The 21,671-nt window shown below is 46.0% G+C and overlaps 1 protein-coding gene across 3 annotated transcripts in view; it reads left to right on the forward strand.

The window, feature by feature from the left end:
• Positions 1-21,671, forward strand: part of LOC125738983 (IQ motif and SEC7 domain-containing protein 3-like) — a 60,780-nt gene that overhangs the window by 16,853 nt on the left and 22,256 nt on the right. For all 3 annotated transcript variants that reach the window (XM_049008573.1, XM_049008574.1, XM_049008575.1), the window contains exon 3: positions 15,823-16,039. In XM_049008573.1, the coding sequence (XP_048864530.1) occupies positions 15,823-16,039 (217 nt within the window). The remainder of the gene's footprint in view (positions 1-15,822; positions 16,040-21,671) is intronic.

Here is a 21,671-nt window from a genome sequence, read left to right on the forward strand (position 1 = left end):
AAATACATGCTGTGCCCTCTTTTCAAGAGTTTAAAATGACCCATTTTAGCCGACATCACCACACAGAAATGTTTGGGAAGCAAACCCACATATTTCAAATATGAAAAACAGTAACCACTAGCCTGTTAGGAGCATAAAAGGAACCCTCTTTACAAGAGAGACCAAAAGCTATTTGTATTTTTATTACATTTAAATTCAAGTCAAATGTAATTACACGGGTCTGGAGAATCTATCCTAGCGCTCCACCTGTTGGTCATTTTAAGGTATTACTCCCTCACAGGCGCATGCCATTCGTGACTCAGCAAAAGACAGAACGCATTTCGTGACATCACAAAAGCGTTTCCTGCGCGAAAAAAATTCTTCCGTGACAAAATTCCTTTTAAGAGTTACAAAATAAACACTATAGTGGATGGAATCTATTTTGTGATTCCACAGAATGCACTTTGTCCACAAAATGACCATGTATCATTCATTACATATATTTCGTCCACAAAATGACTTTCTTTCACTCAGGAAATGCATTTTGTACATGAAATAAATTTTTTAGTAGACAAAATGCATTTCGTTTACGTTTCTTTCATTCACAAAATTCAATTCATCCACAAAATGACTTTCATTCACGAAATGCACATCGTCCACAAAATGACTTACTTTCACTCACAGAATTTATTTAGTTTTCAAAACGCTTGTGCGTTTTGTACATGGAATGGCTTTCTTTGTATTCACAAAAGCACATAAATTGAGCCTTCTCTCCACGAAATGCGAGGTGCTGGTTTAAATTCTGTGCACAATATGAAACATTCCTTTTAATTGCTGTGAAGTAAACAAATTGAAGCCTTTATCCTTTCGTGGACAACCTGTAACTGGAGTTGGTCTTTCTGTGGACAAAGTACAGCAAGGCATTACTTGATTTCGTGCTTTTTGTGGCACAGAATTTATTTTGTGCACAGAAATGAGCATCCCATGACGACACTTGACGCCCTAAACAGCCCAAGGAATGCATGCAACTTATTCCGTCCGCAGTGACTGGTAGAAGGAGAAGCGAACTGAGGGGCCCATACCCCAAAAGAAAACTCTTCACGCCAGTGCCTCTAGCCCGCTCCACTGCATGGTCACTCGGGTCACTGCTCAATGATAGTCCCATGCATTAAGTACAAATCAAAGGAATAATAAAATTAGATACATTCAAATAAATACACAATGGAGATAATTTCCAATACATTAGAGTTATAAAAGTTTGCCAAGTTTGGTTTCCTATGAAAAAATCGTTTGATTATTGATGATTATTGATGGTTTGAACCCAGCAGACTATCGCAGTTCTTGTGATGTGACAGCTGCATGTGAATGAAATGCACTGGTGATATTAACATTGCACATGGTGCAGACCTGTCACCACACACGTTGCATTGGGTAGCGCTATCACCACACACTGTGGCTGCACACTGTCACTGCACACTGTCACCACACACGGCCACTGCACACTGGGCTCCTAAGCGAGGCCTTTACTACCAATCGCTTCAGAGACTAGCTTTCCATACGTACGTCTCCTAGGAAACCGCTAAATAAGTGTAATGTATTCTGAGTGGAAGCTGAACACTTCGAAAATGTCTATCCAGGAACCAGTCAGACTATATTCATTTTGCAGTTGGGGGGGGGGGGTTCATCTTGGCTACATTCAGCTGCCAGGTATCAGGCACCAGATTGGCCGTTTGCAAAGGGAGACAATGTGCTGGCAGCACTGAAAGGAAAGCATTCCTCACCCAGGTGGGCCTGGCGCGCCAAGGTACATGGGCGGCACAGCGGTCCACCGGGGTGGGGGGTGGGCGGCAGGGGGTGTCGGGCTGGCAAGGCTGTTCTGTTATATGATGTAAAACAGGCTCACAAAATGAAGGAGAAAACACAAAAGGTAAGTCTGCAGAAACTCACCATCGCAGCTGAACAAATGTTATATGGAAGACATTTCTTCCAGGACATTTCTGGGAACGCATAGAAGAGGTTCTCTGGGCTGGGCCCAGCAAACCTCGATTCAGACAGGCCTTGCCCTCTGGCTGTGCTCGCACCACTGTACGATCCGCCCATACGTGTGTGACGTAGCCATAGGAGAGCTGCAGTAAAAACAGAAATCAGATAGTGTGAGTGACACGCTGCCTTCGGTGACAGCTGCCCAGATAGAAGGTGGTTCCACCAGCGAGGCTGCATGATGGACAGCTGTCAGCAGCTGCCGTTTAGCCTGCAACTCAAGATCCAGGAAGACCACAACTTTGCTATAGCGAATGAGTTATGTCAGCTGGTTCTCATACACATACGAACTTTTAAAACGCACCCCTGCTAATTGTGCTAAGTGGGATGCTATTTAGCCTTCAAAGTTAATTTAATTTAACTGCAGAATTTAAACAACAAAAAAAGGAAATGTATGTATATGTTGAAACAGTGTTCGATGTTGCAGAAATGAATTGATATTTAGTTTGCCTCTTATGGTTCAGTTTGAGGATGGTAATGAGTTGCTGACAGGGTGGGGAAAGAGAGTTGGATTCTGATGCCCCCAGTCCCCCCACCCCCCTCTCTGTCAGCCCTCATGGATCCCGGCCCTCGAGGGCAGTTTGTCATGTTTGTTGGACAGCTGAGGTATTTCTGTGGTTGATATGCTGGCTGGATTTCCCAAACGGCATCTTGACTCCGCTCTCTCACCGCGTTAAAAGGCAAACGGCTCGAGCTCAGCACTGCCATTCAGGCTGTGGCAAGATTGTATTATATGCTTAGTTGGGTTTGAACTCCTGAACTCCTGAACTCCTCAGTCTGTATAATTAATAAGGGAATGGCGATTTAAGTCCTAGGGAATCTCAGGGAGAGGTAGGTACAGTAGCTGGGGGGGGGGGGGGGGGGGGTGATGCACTGAAAAATGAGAGAGAAGCAGCAGACTGAGAGGACTGCCAGTGAGGAGCGCAATTTGACAAGACATTCCAGCTAGCTAATTCCATCCATTTTTTGCTAGCCTGGCTAGTCTGCAGTGAAATGTTGACTGTGAGCCATTATTGCTATTGTTATGCACAATGTTATGGACGCCTCTATGGACACTGTTATAGACACTGCTGTGGATGCTGATATAGACACTGTTATAGACACTGCTGTGGATGCTGATATAGACACTGTTATAGACACTGCTGTGGATGCTGATATAGACACTGTTATAGACACTGCTGTGGATGCTGATATAGACACTGTTATAGACACTGCTGTGGACGCTGATATAGACACTGTTATAGACACTGCTGTGGATGCTGATATAGACACTGTTATAGACACTGCTGTGGATGCTGATATAGACACTGTTATAGACACTGCTGTGGACGCTGTTCTGGATGCTGCTGTGGATGCTGTGATGAAGCTTTCTGTCACTGTGGTTTTTGAAGGTGACTGTAGGAGATCCTTACAGAGTCACATGGCAGGCAGGGTCAGTGGCTGTCTGCTGGAATATTTTCGGTTTATCCTTTTTCAGGGACAGGCAAATCAGGATAGGACGGCGCTATGCTTTAGGCTAAAGGTGAAGTCAGACTGGAGAACAGAACAGAAAATACAGCAATGCTGTTCCCTGGCTGTCACAGTGCACCAGCACCACGCGGAACATGCCGGTATATACAGAGAAAATACCAGGGCCAGAGATGGGTGGGGCCAATGGATGTGGGTGAACATAGTCATCTGGCATTGGCCCCCCTCCACCCCACCCCCGCATGCCTCATTCCACAGTGAATTGGGTCTGATGCAAGCAGCACCTGGCAGATGTAGGAAGAGTGTTGTTGGCAGCAGAACTTGCACCGTTTCCTTGATTAGATTACAAGGGAGCCAGTCCCAGTGTCATAGTTAATCTTACCAAACGGCTCTTTAGTTCAAAAGATCTTTGGAGAAGTACATTAACTCCGATATAAACCACATTATCAAGAGAATGGCTTCTGCCAGCTGCTTCAGCCGCGCAGCCCGTAAGTCCATAATGGGCCTTAAACACGTTACCCCATCCGGCTGAGGCACTTCCTCACGCCACAGCTCTGGCCCTGGCGTGTGCAGGGGAGCACAAAGCAGGAGCTCGCTTGCTTCCCTGGGTCATGCTTATGAGAGACTGGGGGCAGGAACACGCAGCTACTGGAAACCCATCCGGAATCTTCTGCTTCCGTCTCCGAACGTAGCGTTAGCATTGTGCAAAGCTACCGTGGCTGCTGGCCCTGTTCCGTTTTAAGAGTGCTCCCCCCAGGCTTCTCTGCCCCCCCCCAGCACTCTCTCCCTCCGTCCGGCGTTCCAGCACTGAGCCTCGGTCACAGACCCTGAGGGTGTCTGCTTCCTCTGCAGATATGGCCGCCCTGCGAGGTGCACAGGGCACCACCTGCAGGTACAGGAACCACATGAAGCTGAGCTCCCTGCTCCAGTTACTGCACAGTTTTGGCTGCCAGCTTCTTTTCCTCACATCTTTGCTCTGTTCTTAGTCCAATGACCTTTTTCATGGCAGCATGCCGTTCGGTGTGGGATTCAGCCAGGGAAACACACGAAAGATGACTGTTGCTTCTGCTCTTAATGTTCCCAGCAGACACGTGAATGCTCTGCCCGCCTTGTGTGGAAGGTCTCAAGGCAGGAAGTCATTACATTTCCGCTTCTTATCCAAGGACCATAAAGGATTTCAAGCTTTGGTGAAATTTTTCCTGGACTGGTTTTGTGTTCCAGCTGTGAAAGTAATAAAACAACTTAATTAGCCTGTGTTCAGCACAATAGGAGTCAATTCATTTAAACAAGGGATTCATATTCTTTTTATTTTCTACCTAATTGTATGGATCACATGTATCATTAAAAATAAATTAGAAGTAAATAGCAATACTATTCAATTCAACAGGAATAGTCTTCAATACTATTCAGTTCAACAGCAATACTATTCAATGAAGTTTCCTATTATTCGTCATGCTTTTTCTCTCAGCTGCCTTTGAGAAGATGCTGGTTATTTAGGGGGGGGGGGGGGGCGGCAGGGGCAGGTGACAGAGGGCCAGTCGCTGTCGCTTGGCCTTCTTGTTGCATCCAGATAAAAAGTAATTAAATCCTGTTATCATTTCAGTGGAGAGAATCTCGGGCTTTCAAGACATCAGTGTAGGCTGTCAGTTATCTTTTCTGCAAAAGAGTAAAGTGGCATTTTAAATAGCAATTTCACCAGCCCCAGGATAGATGAAGAGACCAAAGACGATCTGAGCTGGAGACGGTATGGATGTGTCCTGCGTGTGCACCTGGCTCTTGCTGTTTGTGTTTCATCTCTAAGCAAAGTCGTGACTGCCAGTTGTACAAGACCTGGCGTACCATGTGACTAGCAGTGGTGCCTGGATGTGGAGCACCATGTGACTGGCAGTGGTGCGTGGATGTGGCATACCATTTGACTGGCAGTACCATGTGACTGGCAGTGGTGCGTGGATGTGGCATACCATTTGACTGGCAGTACCATGTGACTGGCAGTGGTGCGTGGATGTGGAGCACCATGTGACTGGCAGTGGTGCGTGGATGTGGCATACCATTTGACTGGCAGTACCATGTGACTGGCAGTGGTGCGTGGATGTGGAGCACCATGTGACTGGCAGTGGTGCGTGGATGTGGCATATCATTTGACTGGCAGTACCATGCGACTGGCAGTGGCACATGGATGTGGAGCACCATGTGACTGGCAGTGGTGCATGGACGTGGTATACCATGTGACTGGCAGTAGTGCGCAGACGTGGTATACCATGTGACCGGCAGTGGTGCGCGGACGTGGTATACCATGTGACTGGCAGTGGTGCGCGGATGTGATATACCATGTGACTGGCAGTGGTGCACGTACGTGGTATACCATGTGACTGGCAGTGGTGCACGGAGGTGGTATACCATGTGACCGGCAGTGGTGCGCGGACGTGGTATACCATGTGACCGGCAGTGGTGCGCGGACGTGGTATACCATGTGACTGGCAGTGGTGCGCATACGTGGTATACCATGTGACTGGCAGTGGTGCGCGGAGGGGAAATACCATGTGACTGGCAGTGGTGCAGGACGTTATGTATCATGTGACTGGCAGTGGTGCGCATACGTGGTATACCATGTGACTGACAGTGGTGCGCATACGTGGTATACCATGTGACCGGCAGTGGTGCGCGGACGTGGTATACCATGTGACTGGCAGTGGTGCGCATACGTGGTATACCATGTGACTGGCAGTGGTACGCGGACGTGGTATACCATGTGACCGGCAGTGGTGCGCGGAGGTGGTATACCATGTGACCGGCAGTGGTGCGCGGAGGTGGTATACCATGTGACTGGCAGTGTTGCGCGGACGTGGTATACTGTACCATGTGACCGGCAGTGGTGCGCGGACGTGGTATACCATGTGACTGGCAGTGGTGCAGGACGTTATGTATCATGTGACTGGATATGATATAATATGAAGTCTGGAGAAAAAGCATCAGACACACCCACACATGCCGACTCTGAGCTTTGGTCTTTAAAGCTGTTTCAGCTATTTGGTAATAACATGTAAGACCGTGACTCAATGTGTTGGAGGGAGGCGGGGTTGTAATAGCCAAGAGGGCCAAAACTTTAACTTCAGAGCTCTGCTGGGGTTCTGGGACGTGATTGGTCTTCTTCGTCTCCCACACGTGGGATCATCTCTGAGGCCCTCAGGTGCGTCATGTGGCAGGAGACAAGCTGGCCGATAAATCGGAAATCGATACGGAGTCTGATGGGGGGATTAGCTAAACGTAGGCAGCTGCTCTGCCAAGGCCAAAGGCCGCAGCCCCACGGTTAGGCTTTGAGGTCACACCCCACATTTATCCCTGCTGTTCACCCAAGTGGAAAGGCAAGACCTTCGGCAGGCTGCCGGAGATCGTCTTTCCTGCTGGTGGCAGGGTTACGGGATTTAACTGGCTGCAGAGCTTGCTGATGGGACAGAAGCCTAGCTTGTCACAAGCAGACCCTACAGGGCTCCAGTAGCTCTGCGATATTCTTCATCATCTGGGGGCGATTAGTGGAACTTTCCCCACCGTGATCATGCCAAGAAAGAAAGAAGCATATCGACCTGTAGGACAATGTGTGATTAATGTCATTCTAATGAAAAGAAAACGTGGAAATAAAGTCGCGCTCCCTTTATGTGAGCCGTCGCCATAACTCATGCTGCCATGTCCTTCTGCTGCAGTTGCTGTGAGAGTTCAATCTGAAGGCGTCTGGTTTCATCCTCCGCCTGCCTTTTACGAGGTCTTGCGTTTCCCCTGACACCTCATGCTCAAACAGGATACTTTAGCGAAACAGTGTTTAAAAATGCCGGTCCGCTGCAGGTCCAGCAAAGATCCTCAGCAAATACTGAGATGGTCATTCTACCCCAGGACAGTGGCTGGAGCCTGGACTGGTAATCTCCTCTGCTTATCTGTGTCAAAATATGCAGACTTTGGAGCGAGTTAGCAGAGCCAGTACATTGAGTACTCATTTCATCATTCCATACTTATTTCAGAATGATTGTAACTTTGTGTGCAGTGAGTAAAGGATTGAACTCCTTTACAAAGATGAATGTGCTTTTGGATTAAAGTCAGAGTGAATTGAATTTGTCTGATCTTTCCTAGTTCTGTTTAGACCGACTGAGCATTAATTTAATTGATTCCACTGCTTTCATTTCATACAGTCATCTCTTCCATAAATGGGAAGCAAAATAAATCTCTTTCATTTGTGAAAGAAGTGTGTTTAGACCGTGAGCTCCACCTTTTCCATTGCATCCTCCCTGGCAGATTGTTTTCAGAAGCAAGCTGATAAATAACACAGTTGGTCACCTCATTGTCCACTGTGTCTCTATCCACCAAAAGACACGGCACACTTTCTATATGCTCGCTGCTGACTGACCGGCATCCTGTAAAGGAGGCTGCTGGGGCAACATGAAAAGCAGCTCCCACTGTATCATCTGGGTCTGAACCCTCATCACTCAAAACCAAACCGCTCACACAGACAAGCCGTGGCAAATCAGAGCAGCCCGTCGTGTCACATGACAGATTTGTAAACATATGTGACATGATTGGGGTTTTGAGGCCTTAGGTTGCTCTCAGGCGGCATGGTGGTGCAGTGGTTAACACTGTTGCCTCACACCTCTGGGACCCGTGTTCGAGTCTTCGCCTTGGTCACATATGTGTGGAGTTTGCATGTTCTCCCCATGTCGTCGTGGGGTTTCCTCCGGGTACTCCGGTTTCCCCCCATGGTCCAAAAACATGCTGAGGCTAATTGGAGTTGCTAAATTGCCCGTAGGTGTGCATGTGTGAGTGAATGGTGTGTGAGTGTGCCCTGCGATGGGCTGGCCCCCCATCCTGGGTTGTTCCCTGCCTCGTGCCCATTGCTTCCGGGATAGGCTCCGGACCCCCCGTGACCCAGTAGGATAAGCGGTTTGGAAAATGGATGGATGGATTGCTCTCAGCCTCACTGTACAGGAAATGCAGTCATGGCTTGTTCCCTCAGTAGTTCCTGCAGTAGTTCTTTCAGTAGTCCACAAAGGCTTACAGAATTAACAGCTATTGTAACAAATATGGTAACTGCTTGAGGCAGAACATGAGTCACAATTCCGATTAATTAATGATGAATTAACATGAGATCAGTATATAAGTGTTTGTGACTTAATTTGTGGCTAATTAATACATAAGTTGTAGCATAGTACTATATTATTTGTGCCCCATCAAGTAAAGTATTACCACTGTTATGATTCTGCACTAAGTGGAGGCTGAAGCTGTAATGGATGTGCTATAAATGCTCAAAAAGACTTTTGAGAGGACAATTCGACAATGGACAGGTTCTGCTTCCATGTCTCCACCATGATACTCTGTCTTGCCGATGATCAGTTTAGTTGGAGACAAAGGAATCTCTCCAGCTGATTGGTGCTTGTCAGCGACGCCCCCAGGATCACACCCACCTAGTACCTGTGATCAATGCCACGTTGCCTTGGAAATGCACTCCCTGCCGCCGATGTCGCCGGTGTCTTCACACGTGGCTTGATGCCGAGTTAATTACTTGCTCTGCTGATCAGGCAGACGGCGCTGATTAGGCGTGATTGACGGATTAAACGCATCTCTTAGACTTTTCGAGCCACGTGGGGCCTTACGGTGTGCTGACAGCAGGGTGGGCGACCCTGGCTGGGCTCGGCTAATTAAAAGTGCTTCAGAAGCTGGCGGCGATGGGATGGCGTGTTGTCGTGGTGACGGAGGCGGTATCAAGTCGTGCCACGCCACCGCCCTTGTCATCTGCAGTAACGCTCTTAGCCTAATCGGCATGACAACCGTTCTCCCTGTGATCGACACCTCAGGGAGGCGTTTTGACAGCTGTGATGTGCACCCCGGCCTCCCTGTTTCTCTGGCAACCCCCCTCTGTCTCTGCTGTCGCCAGCTGATTTTCCCTAAATCTCCCCTTTTAATTTAACTTCAGATGCCCAGTGATTCGCAAGACGAGCTGTATAGAGGAATGTGATTGGATGCCAGGTCATTCTGAGTAACTTGAATGGATGAAAATAATGCTTCTGTCCAAACTGATTATGGTACTTCTCTGCAGGGCACTGCAGGGGGCACATAGTCTACCCTGGAAGGGGTGTCCCCCTGTCACTCACTGGCTCACGGTATCCCCCTGTCACTCACTGGCTCACGGTATCCCCCTGTCACTCACTGGCTCACGGTATCCCCCCGTCACTCACTGGTTCACGGTATCCCCCCGTCACTCACTGGCTCACGGTATCTCCCCGTCACTCACTGGCTCACGGTATCCCCCTGTCACTCACTGGCTCACGGTATCCCCCTGTCACTCACTGGCTCACGGTATCCCCCCGTCACTCACTGGTTCACGGTATCCCCCCGTCACTCACTGGCTCACGGTATCTCCCCGTCACTCACTGGCTCACGGTATCCCCCTGTCACTCACTGGCTCACGGTATCCCCCTGTCACTCACTGGTTCAGGGTATCCCCCTATCACTCACTGGTTCAGGGTATCCCCCTATCACTCACTGGTTCATGGTATCCCCCTATCACTCACTGGTTCATGGTATCCCCCTGTCACTCATATATACTGCTACAAGTTTGAATTAGAGGATGGAAACAATGTACATAATGGCATTCTGATCTTCCTCTGACTGGGCTTTGAGCAGGTGTTGGAACACTATCCAAACAGACTCTCTTTGCTCTATTTTCAACTGCTATTTCCCACTATACTCGCTTAAAGTGTTTTTTTTTCCCCTGAAATCAACTTTGGACAATAAGAGAGCTATTAGAATTATTCATTGGCACTTCTTAGCACTGAAACATACTCATTTCGTTTTCTTCCCAAAGACTGAATGTGATAAACGCTTCATGAGACTTCATGAAAAATGTATTATTCTAAATGATTCCATCATCTTTTCTTTAAGTCTCAGTTTGTTGTATGGATTCACCAAAAGCAGCAGAGGTTAATGGGCCTGGAATGTGGCTGAAATAAAATCCTTGTTTTGTTATTTTTCAGAGAAGCAGCGCAGCCATTAAAGGGATCTATGCCAGATATTTTGTGCTTCTGTGTCATGCTTTGGTTGAATAATGACGGACTGACTTACCCAATTGGTATGTGGATCCCCGCATTTTCTGCTCAGGCACTGTTGTGAGAAAAAGTGCTGATGAAATTTGCCTGGAAGATCACCAACGGAAACCCATGAGGTTTGCAGTCCTGCCAAACCAAGAAAAGGCTCAGAGGGCATTTGCCAGATTAAAAAGCCGTTGTCCAGACCTTTAGCGTTAAACCTCAGATGAGCACATCTGACCACGTGTTTGCGTTAGCCTTCATCTTATGATGCTGATGACTACATGCAGGTTTTAGCCCTCAGTGCTAAGTCATAAGCTGTGACATAAAAATCTACATTATAAAATCCAAACAGTGCCCCCCCGATGATCACATAACTGAGCAATTATCCCAATACAGAGTCACAGATGACAATTCATTAAGCAATTAGTTACAGCGATGTGCTAATCACATCCGCAAAGGGCTGATGTATATTCAGGTTTTTGGGATAACCTTTAGGCAAGCTGTTCAAACCCAGGTGTGAGGACTCTTCAGCCAATCAGTCCTTTAATTAGTAATCTAATTAGTAATCTTTCGTTGCAGCGAAAACCCACATACACAGCAGTCCTTTCTGGGTAAGACTGGCCACCCCTGACTTACAGCTCTAAATAGACAAAACACACTGTAATGCTCTGCACTGGGCATCAAAGTAGCATTTTTAGATGGAAATGCTGGTCTCTCATGAAGGAAGATCGGGTTATGTTTGTGGTTAATCTATTCTCAGTGTTCTACTTCTGTCACAAAGACCAGGAAGGAGGAGGCATAATGGACAATAAAGCTTTCATGCTAAGGCCTGAAAGATCACAATGACTACCTCACAGAGTAATCAGTCATTCCCACACAGTAATTGCCTCATGGAGGAATCAATCAAACCCTCACAGTAGCTGCCTCACGGAGGAATCAGTCAAACCCTCACAGTAACTGCCTCACGGAGGAATCAGTCAAACCCTCACAGTAGCTGCCTCACGGAGGAATCAGTCAAACCCTCACAGTAACTGCCTCATGGAGGAATCAGTCAAACCCTCACAGCAACTGCCTCACGGAGGAATCAGTCAAACCCTCACAGTAGCTGCCTCACGGAGGAATCAGTCAAACCCTCACAGTAGCTGCCTCACGGAGGAATCAGTCAAACCCTCACATTGTTTCCTTAGATGAGTTAAGGGATGATTAACCTGATTATTGTTTAGTTTTCTGTGATGACTTCTGAAACTTAGACAAGAGAAATTATGATTGATTCTGAGGACAGAATATCTGACTCCAGTCATTAAAAGGCAATACGCCGTGCAGCAGCCGTGAATAATTCGCGGTCAGACTTCTTCTGAAATGGAAAGGAGATGATTTAAAAGTATGGAGAACCGGGTTCCAGCACAAACTCACAGCACTTTTCTGTGTTTTTTACACAGGAGTTTAAAGGTTAATCTTCTGCTTCAAACTGTGGCCTTGATTACTGAGTGGCCCTAATTGCAAAATTACAATTCATTATCTGTCACACTTCATAATTATCCATCTTACTGGCAGATCGGAGGCGTCTCCTGAGGTGTCAGAAGATATTTATAAGTAGGATCCTAGTAAATCTTCCTTCGACTGGGGGGAGCCATGGATCTCCCGGAGAGGACCGGGCCAGATGACAGGCACATTGGCTCCCATCACCTGTGGATCTCCCGGAGAGGACCGGGCCAGATGACAGGCACATTGGCTCCCATCACCTGTGGATCTCCCGGAGAGGACCGGGCCGGGCCTGATAACAAGCACATTGGCTCCCATCACCTGTGGATCTCCCGGAGAGGACTGGGCCGGGCCTGATGACAGGCACATTCGCTCCCATCACCTGTGGATCTCCCGGAGAGGACCGGGCCGGGCCTGATGACAAGCACAATGGCTCCCATCACCTGTGGATCTCCCGGAGAGGACCGGGCCGGGACTGGTGACAGGCACATTCGCTCCCATCACCTGTGGATCTCCCGGAGAGGACTGGGCTGGGCCAGATGACAAGCACAATGGCTCCCATCACCTGTGGATCTCCCGGAGAGGACCGGGCCGGGCCTGATGACAAGCACAATGGCTCCCATCACCTGTGGATCTCCCGGAGAGGACTGGGCTGGGCCAGATGACAAGCACAATGGCTCCCATCACCTGTGGATCTCCTGGAGAGGACCGGGCCTGATGACAGGCACATTCGCTCCCATCACCTGTGGATCTCCCGGAGAGGACCGGGCCGGGCCTGATAACAAGCACATTGGCTCCCATCACCTGTGGATCTCCCGGAGAGGACCAGGCCGGGCCTGATGACAGGCACATTCGCTCCCATCACCTGTGGATCTCCCGGAGAGGACTGGGTCTGACGACAGGCACATTCGCTCCCATCATCTGTGCTTCCTGACTAATTATAAACATCAAGTTGTGTGATTCCTCATCAAAATAATGTACCCTGGCCGCTGTCCACTTCACAGCCTGATCAGTTACTATTAGGGTGGTTCCTTGAATTCTCTGCAGCTGTGATTTTTTTCATTTGATGTTCCCTGTGAAAAAATTTGCATATCCCCTGGACAAAGACTCGAGAGCAGTGTTCCTTGGATGGCCCCCCCCCAACGCAGTGTGGGTTGTACCAACATGCTGTGAAGTTCAGCCTATAGAGAGGCGAGGCACCTGACGCGCGAATCCCATTCACTGCAGAGGAATCGCTCAGAAACCCAGGGGAGTTCAGAAAACAGGAGCTCTGAAGCAAATAACATCTCAACACATATGCAGCAGCAACTCCAACCTCTTCAGAAATTCTGGGTGCCATGCCCAAACTTTCTTGAGAGCTGCCACAGGAGATGTTATTTCTTAGTAATCATTAGTGGTGAAATTATGCTTTAATACTGAACTCACTCTGGATTTTGGCTATGTCATAGATCCGGTTGGGTTTGGTGCGAGGACTAGGCATAATGTAGGTCGTAACAGAAATGGACGACCCACTGGCGGCTCACGGGACAAATGGGGATTTATTAAACAAAACAGAAAACATTAAAAATACTACAAAAAAAAAAAAAAAAAAGGACCACGAGGGTCAAAAACAGAAGGGGGTAAACAAAGACTAAATTTATAAAAGGGTCAAGACAGACAGGCTACAAACTGAATGTTCACAACTTTACTGACAATACCACTATCACAACCATCAAGTATCACAAACATACAAAACAATGAACCACTCAGGAACTAACCAGAGGCAAGGAACTTAAATACAGAGGGGTAACGAGAATAACAAGGGGCAAGTGAGATTAATTATCAAGGGTTGGGAAAACAGGTCACAGGTGAAACTAATTAACTCAAAGGCACTAAACAGGGAAACTAAAAACTAACCAAGAAAACAGGAACAACATAATCTAACACTGGGAGTAACAAAACCAATAAAACACAACTAAGGCACAAAACAAGAAACCAAGATAATACAAAAATCACTAGACACGGGAACTATAAAAACTCATACAAAAGAAACACTAGGAACGAAATACAAGAAAAGAGGAGGTGGGATTCAAACGCAGGACGGAAGGACTCACAAGCAACCACATGCTCAACAAGTTGAGCTATGCGGCCAACAGGAAGGCAGAGGAAACACAAAGGCTGACAGGAGGGACAGGATGGCCAGCAACGTCTGCTGGCCAAACGGGGAAGGGACACAGAAGACTTGGACAACAGGAGCTGACCCTGACAGGCTAAGCATATGCAGCAAGAGAAAGTTCATTCTCTCATAAGTGAAGTGACTGGCATAAAAAAACTACAGAGAAACACAAGTAAAAACAGAAAAACAAAGTTTCAGAGGCATCAAGTCAGTCTTTGTCAGATATCCTGCCCCTCTGTGCTGTACCAAAACACACAAGTCATACACACACCCACGCTGCACTGGATACATGCAGGAGCTGGTATAGAATATTAGCTCATGCTCTTTGTGACTGAAGGTCCCCTGACATTGCGTACGCCTGAACTCATCGCAGTTTCTTCATGTTAGGCAGAGTGTCGCTCATGTCTCTGATGAACCACTGAAAACAAAACCAGGCCTGCAGAGGACACACCCCTTGACAATGGGAGAAGGGCACGAACACTGTGCTCACACAGAGAAAAATTACACCCAGTATCGCAGAAAATGAAAACAGAAGATTATAGTATGTCAGTGGAAAAAGGAGAAGTGTTTCCATGTCCATGAAGGGGAGACATTCTGTAGAGTTGAGTATTTCTGTAGAATGGAGAGATTCTGTAGAGTTGAGTGTTTCTGTAGATTGGAGAGATTTTGTATAGTTGAGTGTTTTTGTAGATTGGAGAGATTCTGTATAGTTGAGTGTTTCTGTAGATTGGAGAGATTCTGTATAGTTGAGTGTTTCTGTAGAATGGAGAGATTCTGTATAGTTGAGTGCTTCTGTAGATTGGAGAGATTTTGTATAGTTGAGTGTTTCTGTAGAATGGAGAGATTCTGTATAGTTGAGTGTTTCTGTAAAATGGAGAGATTCTGTATAGTTGAGTGTTTCTGTAAAATGAAGAGATTCTGTATAGTTGAGTGCTTCTGTAGAGTGGGGTGATTCTGCAAAGAATACAGGGCAGAGGGTTCCAGAACAGTTAAATACTTACATAGGAGTGGAATGTTACAGTGGAGATGGCAGAGTAGTTAGGGCTCTTAACTTAAGTGGTATCTTTGCCACGATCATATTTCAATGCGCATTCACCATAACCACAGACGTAAATACAAGAATGGCTAGCAGGTTTTCAGATGATATTTCTGGTAGATTTTGGTTTTCGGGCACCACAATGTCTCAAGATAAAATAAATAATTAGTTGAAATTAAAGACCCGAAAAGACAATTTGCTTGGATATTGACAATTGGAGCAGTATTCATCTTTAAAGTGAATGAGTCATAATTGTTTCTATTTCAATAGAACAGCACCAAGGGGTCTAACAGACTGTAATACACAGTAGATTGAGTGCACCACTCAGGGTCTGGTCAATGTCATCAAAACACCTGAGATTGCCGATTCAATACACCATAATGTTCCACCACAGCAGTAAAGATCTCTACTTCTTTGATGACTATGACTACCAGTCCTTCCATGTGCCATAGATGAGTGTAAATATTTTCACCCTCTCAAGATGGATGCCCTGTTTACAGTCCCTCACCAAACTCCTTCTTCTACCCCAACACACTGTTGCAGGCCTCAGAGGTGGTCAGAACACTGCATTACACTGACTTTTCTGCTTTCCACAGTGACTCCCATCCCCCAAGCTGTGCTGCGGGTGCCAAACATGGTGGACTGGTGCAGGAGACCCAGGAGGAGAAGCGGCAGGAACCGGGGGCCAAAGGGCGGAGAGGGAGTCACAGAGTCATGGGGCCGAAAGCCAGCTTGCACCACATCACGTCCCCCAGACGGGGGCACTCCCATGCTGCCGACTACCAGCTCTCGCTTGACCTCAAAACCAAGCAGGTAGGAGCTGGATGTAGGTGCTGGGTTACAAGCCTGTGGTGGGGATGGGGGAGGGCACTGTCTCACACCAGCAGAGAGTCAAGTGGCCCACATGGGGGTAGATGCGTCCCATTGGGTTGAGGATCTCCAGGCTTAGATGACCATTCCTCCTGCACTGCACAGCCTGACCTCTGTCCTTCTCGGTGCTGTCTCTTGTCTCGTCCATTGCAGATGATCGGTGACCCATCACACCATTTTACCAGCTGTAATCTTCATGGTGCTTCTTTCATAAATAAAAATGCATTTGTGCCTCCCCCCCCCCCCCCCCCCCCCCCGGGATTAAAACGCCAATGGCTGACATGCTCGCTGTTTCTATGACGATGTAACATTGCCGGGGATGGGACCATGTCTCCTGTCATATCGATGCCTTAAATGAGATGGCGCACAAAGTGGGGTGAGTAGTTTCTGAGTCAGAGGTGGGGGAAGATGTGCAGGAGAATTTCTCAGCTCATTGGGTGGTCCTGGACTCATCAGTGTAAGGTGACAGATAAGCTCCTTCGGAGCTTGAAATGCATCTCTCTTCAGGTTGGTGTAATGGAAATGGGCACCTCAGAGATAATGACATTTAACACTATACCTCTGATGGGAATCTTTTGTGCCAGCAATTACTATCAAGCTAGAGCAGCAACTGATTTTCATATGAAAGGCTGTGCATCTTCAGCAGGTGGTGAGTGTGTGTTTAAGTACTCTGCTCTATAGTTATTTTATTACATCACATTCTGCTTTGTAGTTATCTTATTACATCACATTCTGTTTGTAGTTATCTTATTACATCACACTCTGCTTTGTAGTTATCTTATTACATCACATTCTGTTTGTAGTTATCTTATTACATCTCACTCTGCTTTGTAGTTGTCTTATTACATCACCGGGAATCTGATGAATATGATGCCGCAGAAGGTCATTTGGCAGGTCATGTTTTTGTGTTACGTCCCTGAAAATGGGGAGAAATAATCACAAAGAGAGCGATGTTTCCTTAGCATTTACTCAAATGTTTTATCAAATGCATACATAATTTAAAATAAAAATATTCACAGAATGAGTGGTTTGTAGTGGGATACATACCTGATCTAACCTTATTTAAACTACAACCATATGTAGAATATCACTGAGACTTAATTATCAACAAACAGCATAAGCTATAAGAAAGAATACACCAAGAACTGTACAAAATACATTTACAATTCACCCAGCTAATAAACAGGGCCTCGCTTACACACACATCAGCACACCTAGTCAATGTACCTTCACACAACCCTAACTTAAGTGAGAAAATTATTATAAATCACCTGACAGTGCAAAATACCAGAAAAACCAGACAATGGTTGTGAGACCAAAAGATAGTGATGTTTTCTCAGTGAGAGCATTTACTTGAATGAGGAAACTACTGAGAGGCACGCACATGGTGGGTAATTTACACAATGGCTAAAGACACGTGAGGTTTAGGTAGTGACCGAGTACACGCACAGGTAAGGGGACACAGAGACACATAGGCTCATAGAACAGCTGTTTACAACAAGACATGCACACTGGGGCTACGTACACGGCGCCGAGCATGCTGGGAAATGCAAATAGGCTCCCGCTACTATCAGAGCCGTCTTGCCGGTTCTGCAATAGTACATTTTTAACTTGTCATGTTTGCATATCATCACTGCTATGGAGAACTGCATCAGTCTGTTACCTGATTCTACATACGCTTAACACCAAGATAGCAGATGCTCGTCATGATGGCCAATGGTCAGTATATTTATTGGCCAGTCCAGCGATGTCCATGATAAATCCGGCCCTTGTAGTGCAATCTGCTCATGGCTGTCATTGAGTAAGTACAGTAATTAAAATAGCAAAGGTATCTGGGCTTTCTTCTCCTGCTCTGCCGTAAGGTACACGTTGTACCTTTGATTAGTTAGATAATAGGAAGAATAATGGATAAATCAGCGAAGCCTCCGGCTCTGTGCTGAATGTTTCCGGGCTGCTGACATGGCTCTCCTGCCTGGGATCCATTCATTATATTTCCATCTTCACTTTAATTGATTTTCTTGAGGACTTCAGACCCTTCAGAAGGCAGCGGAGAGATCACTGATCAAATACATCTTCTCTTTGAAATCTCCCCATGGATCAACTGCAAGACTTCATCCTTGTCTAATTCCAGCTATTAAGCAAGATATTTATCAGAGCATTATCATGTACATGCAGGGGAAATTGTTTACATCTATGTCTGACACTGAAAAGAGTCTGAGAGAAAATAATGAGAAATCATTCTAGAAAGAAATTGTTGAATTGACTGTCAGTACCGGCAAATGGTAAAATGTGGTAAAAGTCTTCACTCTGTGGTAAATGTGTGCAGTTCTTTAGATAGATAGATAGATAGATAGATAGATAGATAGATAGATAGATAGATAGATAGATAGATCTGGGTGCAGGATCTGTGTTACTGTGGTGATCGGCATGGGGGCCTTAGATAATGTTACTATCTGACACTATCGCACCGTTTTCAGGCCTGTCTCTAATTCTCGTAACATTTCACTGACTGCCCCACAGAAAGGTCTTTGGGACTTGTGACCCCTCACCGCTGTCTGATGTTGCAGCAGGATGCAATGGACCATAGCTCACTGAATGACAGGCAGCCTTTGCCTTGTTAGATTATAAACGATCAGACATGGAGGGGCTGTGCATGCTGAGGGGCACGAGCAGGGCGCAACTAATTCATCCCGCTCACAATGATCTCGTCCCTTTGCTCTACACACTTGTGTGTGTGTGTGGGTATGTGTGGGTATGTGTGTATATATATATATATATATGTGTATATATATATATATATATATATATATATATATATATATATATATATATACACACACTGGCTGTTTTTACCTCATCAAATCAGCTTTGATTATCGTGTCTCATGCTCATGTTTATAAATATGCATGTCAATCAGCGTGGAGCCTGGGCTCCTGTTTACACTCATCCTCCACGCTGGGCTCTCCTACTTCTCGCTTGGTTTACATGGTGCTCCCCCCCCATGTTCTCTCTCTCACTGTTGTACCGTTTATGTTCCGTACACACAGCGGAGGTTTAACGCCCAGCTGGTGGCTGATCCCTCTGCTCAGGGAGAAAAGCAGAGTTTTGAGATCACACCCTGTGGTGTACATTTGCATTCAGCATGGAGTGTTATTGTATTTTCCCGCAAGGTTATCGCCTATGACTCTCGTTAACAGAGCTGGTTAATGACAGTGGATGGTCTGTCTGATGGATCTTAACCCAGCACAGACCCCTTCAGCTCCACTGGCTAGGACTATGAACCTCTTGTGTAGATGAGATGCTGACTGACATTTTGACTCAGTGCTGTAAATAAACAAAGGCAATCAAATCATGCCTCAATAAATTAACTGTATAAATTAATTCTTAATCTTAATTCTTGGTCTATTGCATAAAAAGCTGATTTGTGGTGAGAGGTTTGTGCTGAACACCAGCTACACACAGATATGATGCTGAACTCGGACTTGACCCCGGAGGAGGCTGTGTCAGGTCAATACAGCCATACGGAGAAAACATTCTGCTTTTTCCGGAAGCTCTAGGGTCCCTTTCGTATATATGCCAAACTTGCCATGCTTCCTGTAGTGTAAGAAGCTGTACAAGTTTCAGTATCAATGAAATAATTTCAGCAGCAGTCCTCAAATATCATTTCAGCAACAATGAGTCCATTTTAGTAACAGTCCTCAGATGTCATTATAATAAGAATGAATCTATTTTAGTAACAATCCTCAGATTTAATTTCAATAAGAATGAATCCATCTTAGTAACAATCCTCACATGTCATTTTGGGAACAAGAGGTCCATCTTACTGTCTATATTTAGATGCCAGCAGCAGAGAATTGAGAATAGAATAGGATTTTGCCTAAGTCTGCCTTTATCACAGCCATAGGAATTATAATGGTCAGGTTTAAAGGCTGAGCTTGTCTGGCTACAAGCATTTGTAATATTCAGTTTGATGTTTTGGAAAGAGGGCGTTTGATGCGTCTTAACATAACTCATTAGACAGCTGGAATATTCACTGCTAATCCCATTGCAAAAGGCACTGAAGTTAAATGATCAAGGCAATAAGCTATTTTAGTGCTATAGTGAACAAAACATATGTAAAAGGCCTTTATCTTCAGGATGGAATGCCTTGCAGTAATGACAGTGATTATGTTAAAGATGCTACGGATCAGATGAGTAGACGTGCAGCACTGTCTGTCAGTCCTCACCCACCTGCTTTGGGTTTCTGAATGTAGAGGACCAGCAATTATAAAAGTGTTTCAGGAGCTCGTTTTAACAGACATGACTGAGCTGCATCCGGAATTTAAATGGAAATAGCTAGTAATGGGCTAAATGAAACTTTATGAACCATTTGCTGTATCTTCTGACCCCACTAGATGGTGCTCTCTGTACAAAAAAGTGCTCAAAGCATGTCCCAAGGCATGTCTCATGCCTAGTCTAACAACATGCAGTGTCACGTGACATCCCATCACCGTGTGTAGATGACCTATAAATTTTTCATTGCTCCTTAAAATGGGAAGAAAAGATTTTTCAATTTTCTGTTCTATTACATCTTCAACGAATATATATTTAATGAAACTCCAAAAATAACTGTGTTTTTGTGAGCCGGACTGGGCCACTGGGGACTCTCTGCACATTGATGCGTGCTCTAGTTGAAGAGTAGCTAGACTAGTAGCTAGCCAACCGACCATCATAGTTTTGAAGCAGTTCTTCTAGAAAGAAGCAGAAACTGTAAAATATAAACTTCTCCAAATTACAGATCACAAACAGCCTCCCCCAGATTCACCGTGGAAACGTAATTCAGACTCATTGCGGCACTGCTGCAGAGTCGAATATCGTTCGCGTGGCTCTGAGAAAAGAATGCGATGGAAGCTGCACGTTGTTGCATCTCTTCCTCCTTTAGATGTGCCTTTCTTCTTCCAGCAGATGACACAAGTCACTGAGTAATCTGTGATAAGCCAGTACTGTACTGTACTCCTTGCTGATTCTATTCTCCACCGACGGTAACATTTGCAGCTGTGAGTCACCGGTTTGCTGCATTCAGGGGTTGTGACGGATTTACAGACGGTACTAACTCAGTCATGCAGTGGTACGCTCTTTGTTCATATTGGACTCCCTCTCCGATTCAGTTCCACTGGTGACTGCCGATCCACTGGCTGTTATAAAGCACATAAACATAACCATCGACGTGCATCGACCAAACGCTCTATTAAATGTTTCTGTGTTATTATATGTTGCCAGGGGTTGAACGGCAGATTTGTGGCTGTAGTAAGATGCTCCCCTAGATGGATTCATTTAGCACCTACACCTTATCCTCTGTGTCTGGGGGTCTCAGTGCATCTACAGAGTTTTTTTTTTTGTTTTAAAAGTGTTAATTTTTAACATTTGAGCACATGACGCAGCCTGAGCTTTAAATTTGACACGCACACGCATGCAGCTTTGCAACAGAGGGCCTGTCCAGTTAGACACTGCAGCCTTCTTCTGGATAATTGATGCATGTATATTTACAGAGTCAGCGAGTCAATTTGGTGTATTTAACAGTTGCCTTATTATCTGA

The sequence above is a fragment of the Brienomyrus brachyistius genome, chromosome 3 (assembly GCF_023856365.1).
Source record: "Brienomyrus brachyistius isolate T26 chromosome 3, BBRACH_0.4, whole genome shotgun sequence".
In the NCBI taxonomy this organism is placed as follows: Eukaryota; Metazoa; Chordata; class Actinopteri; order Osteoglossiformes; family Mormyridae; genus Brienomyrus; species Brienomyrus brachyistius.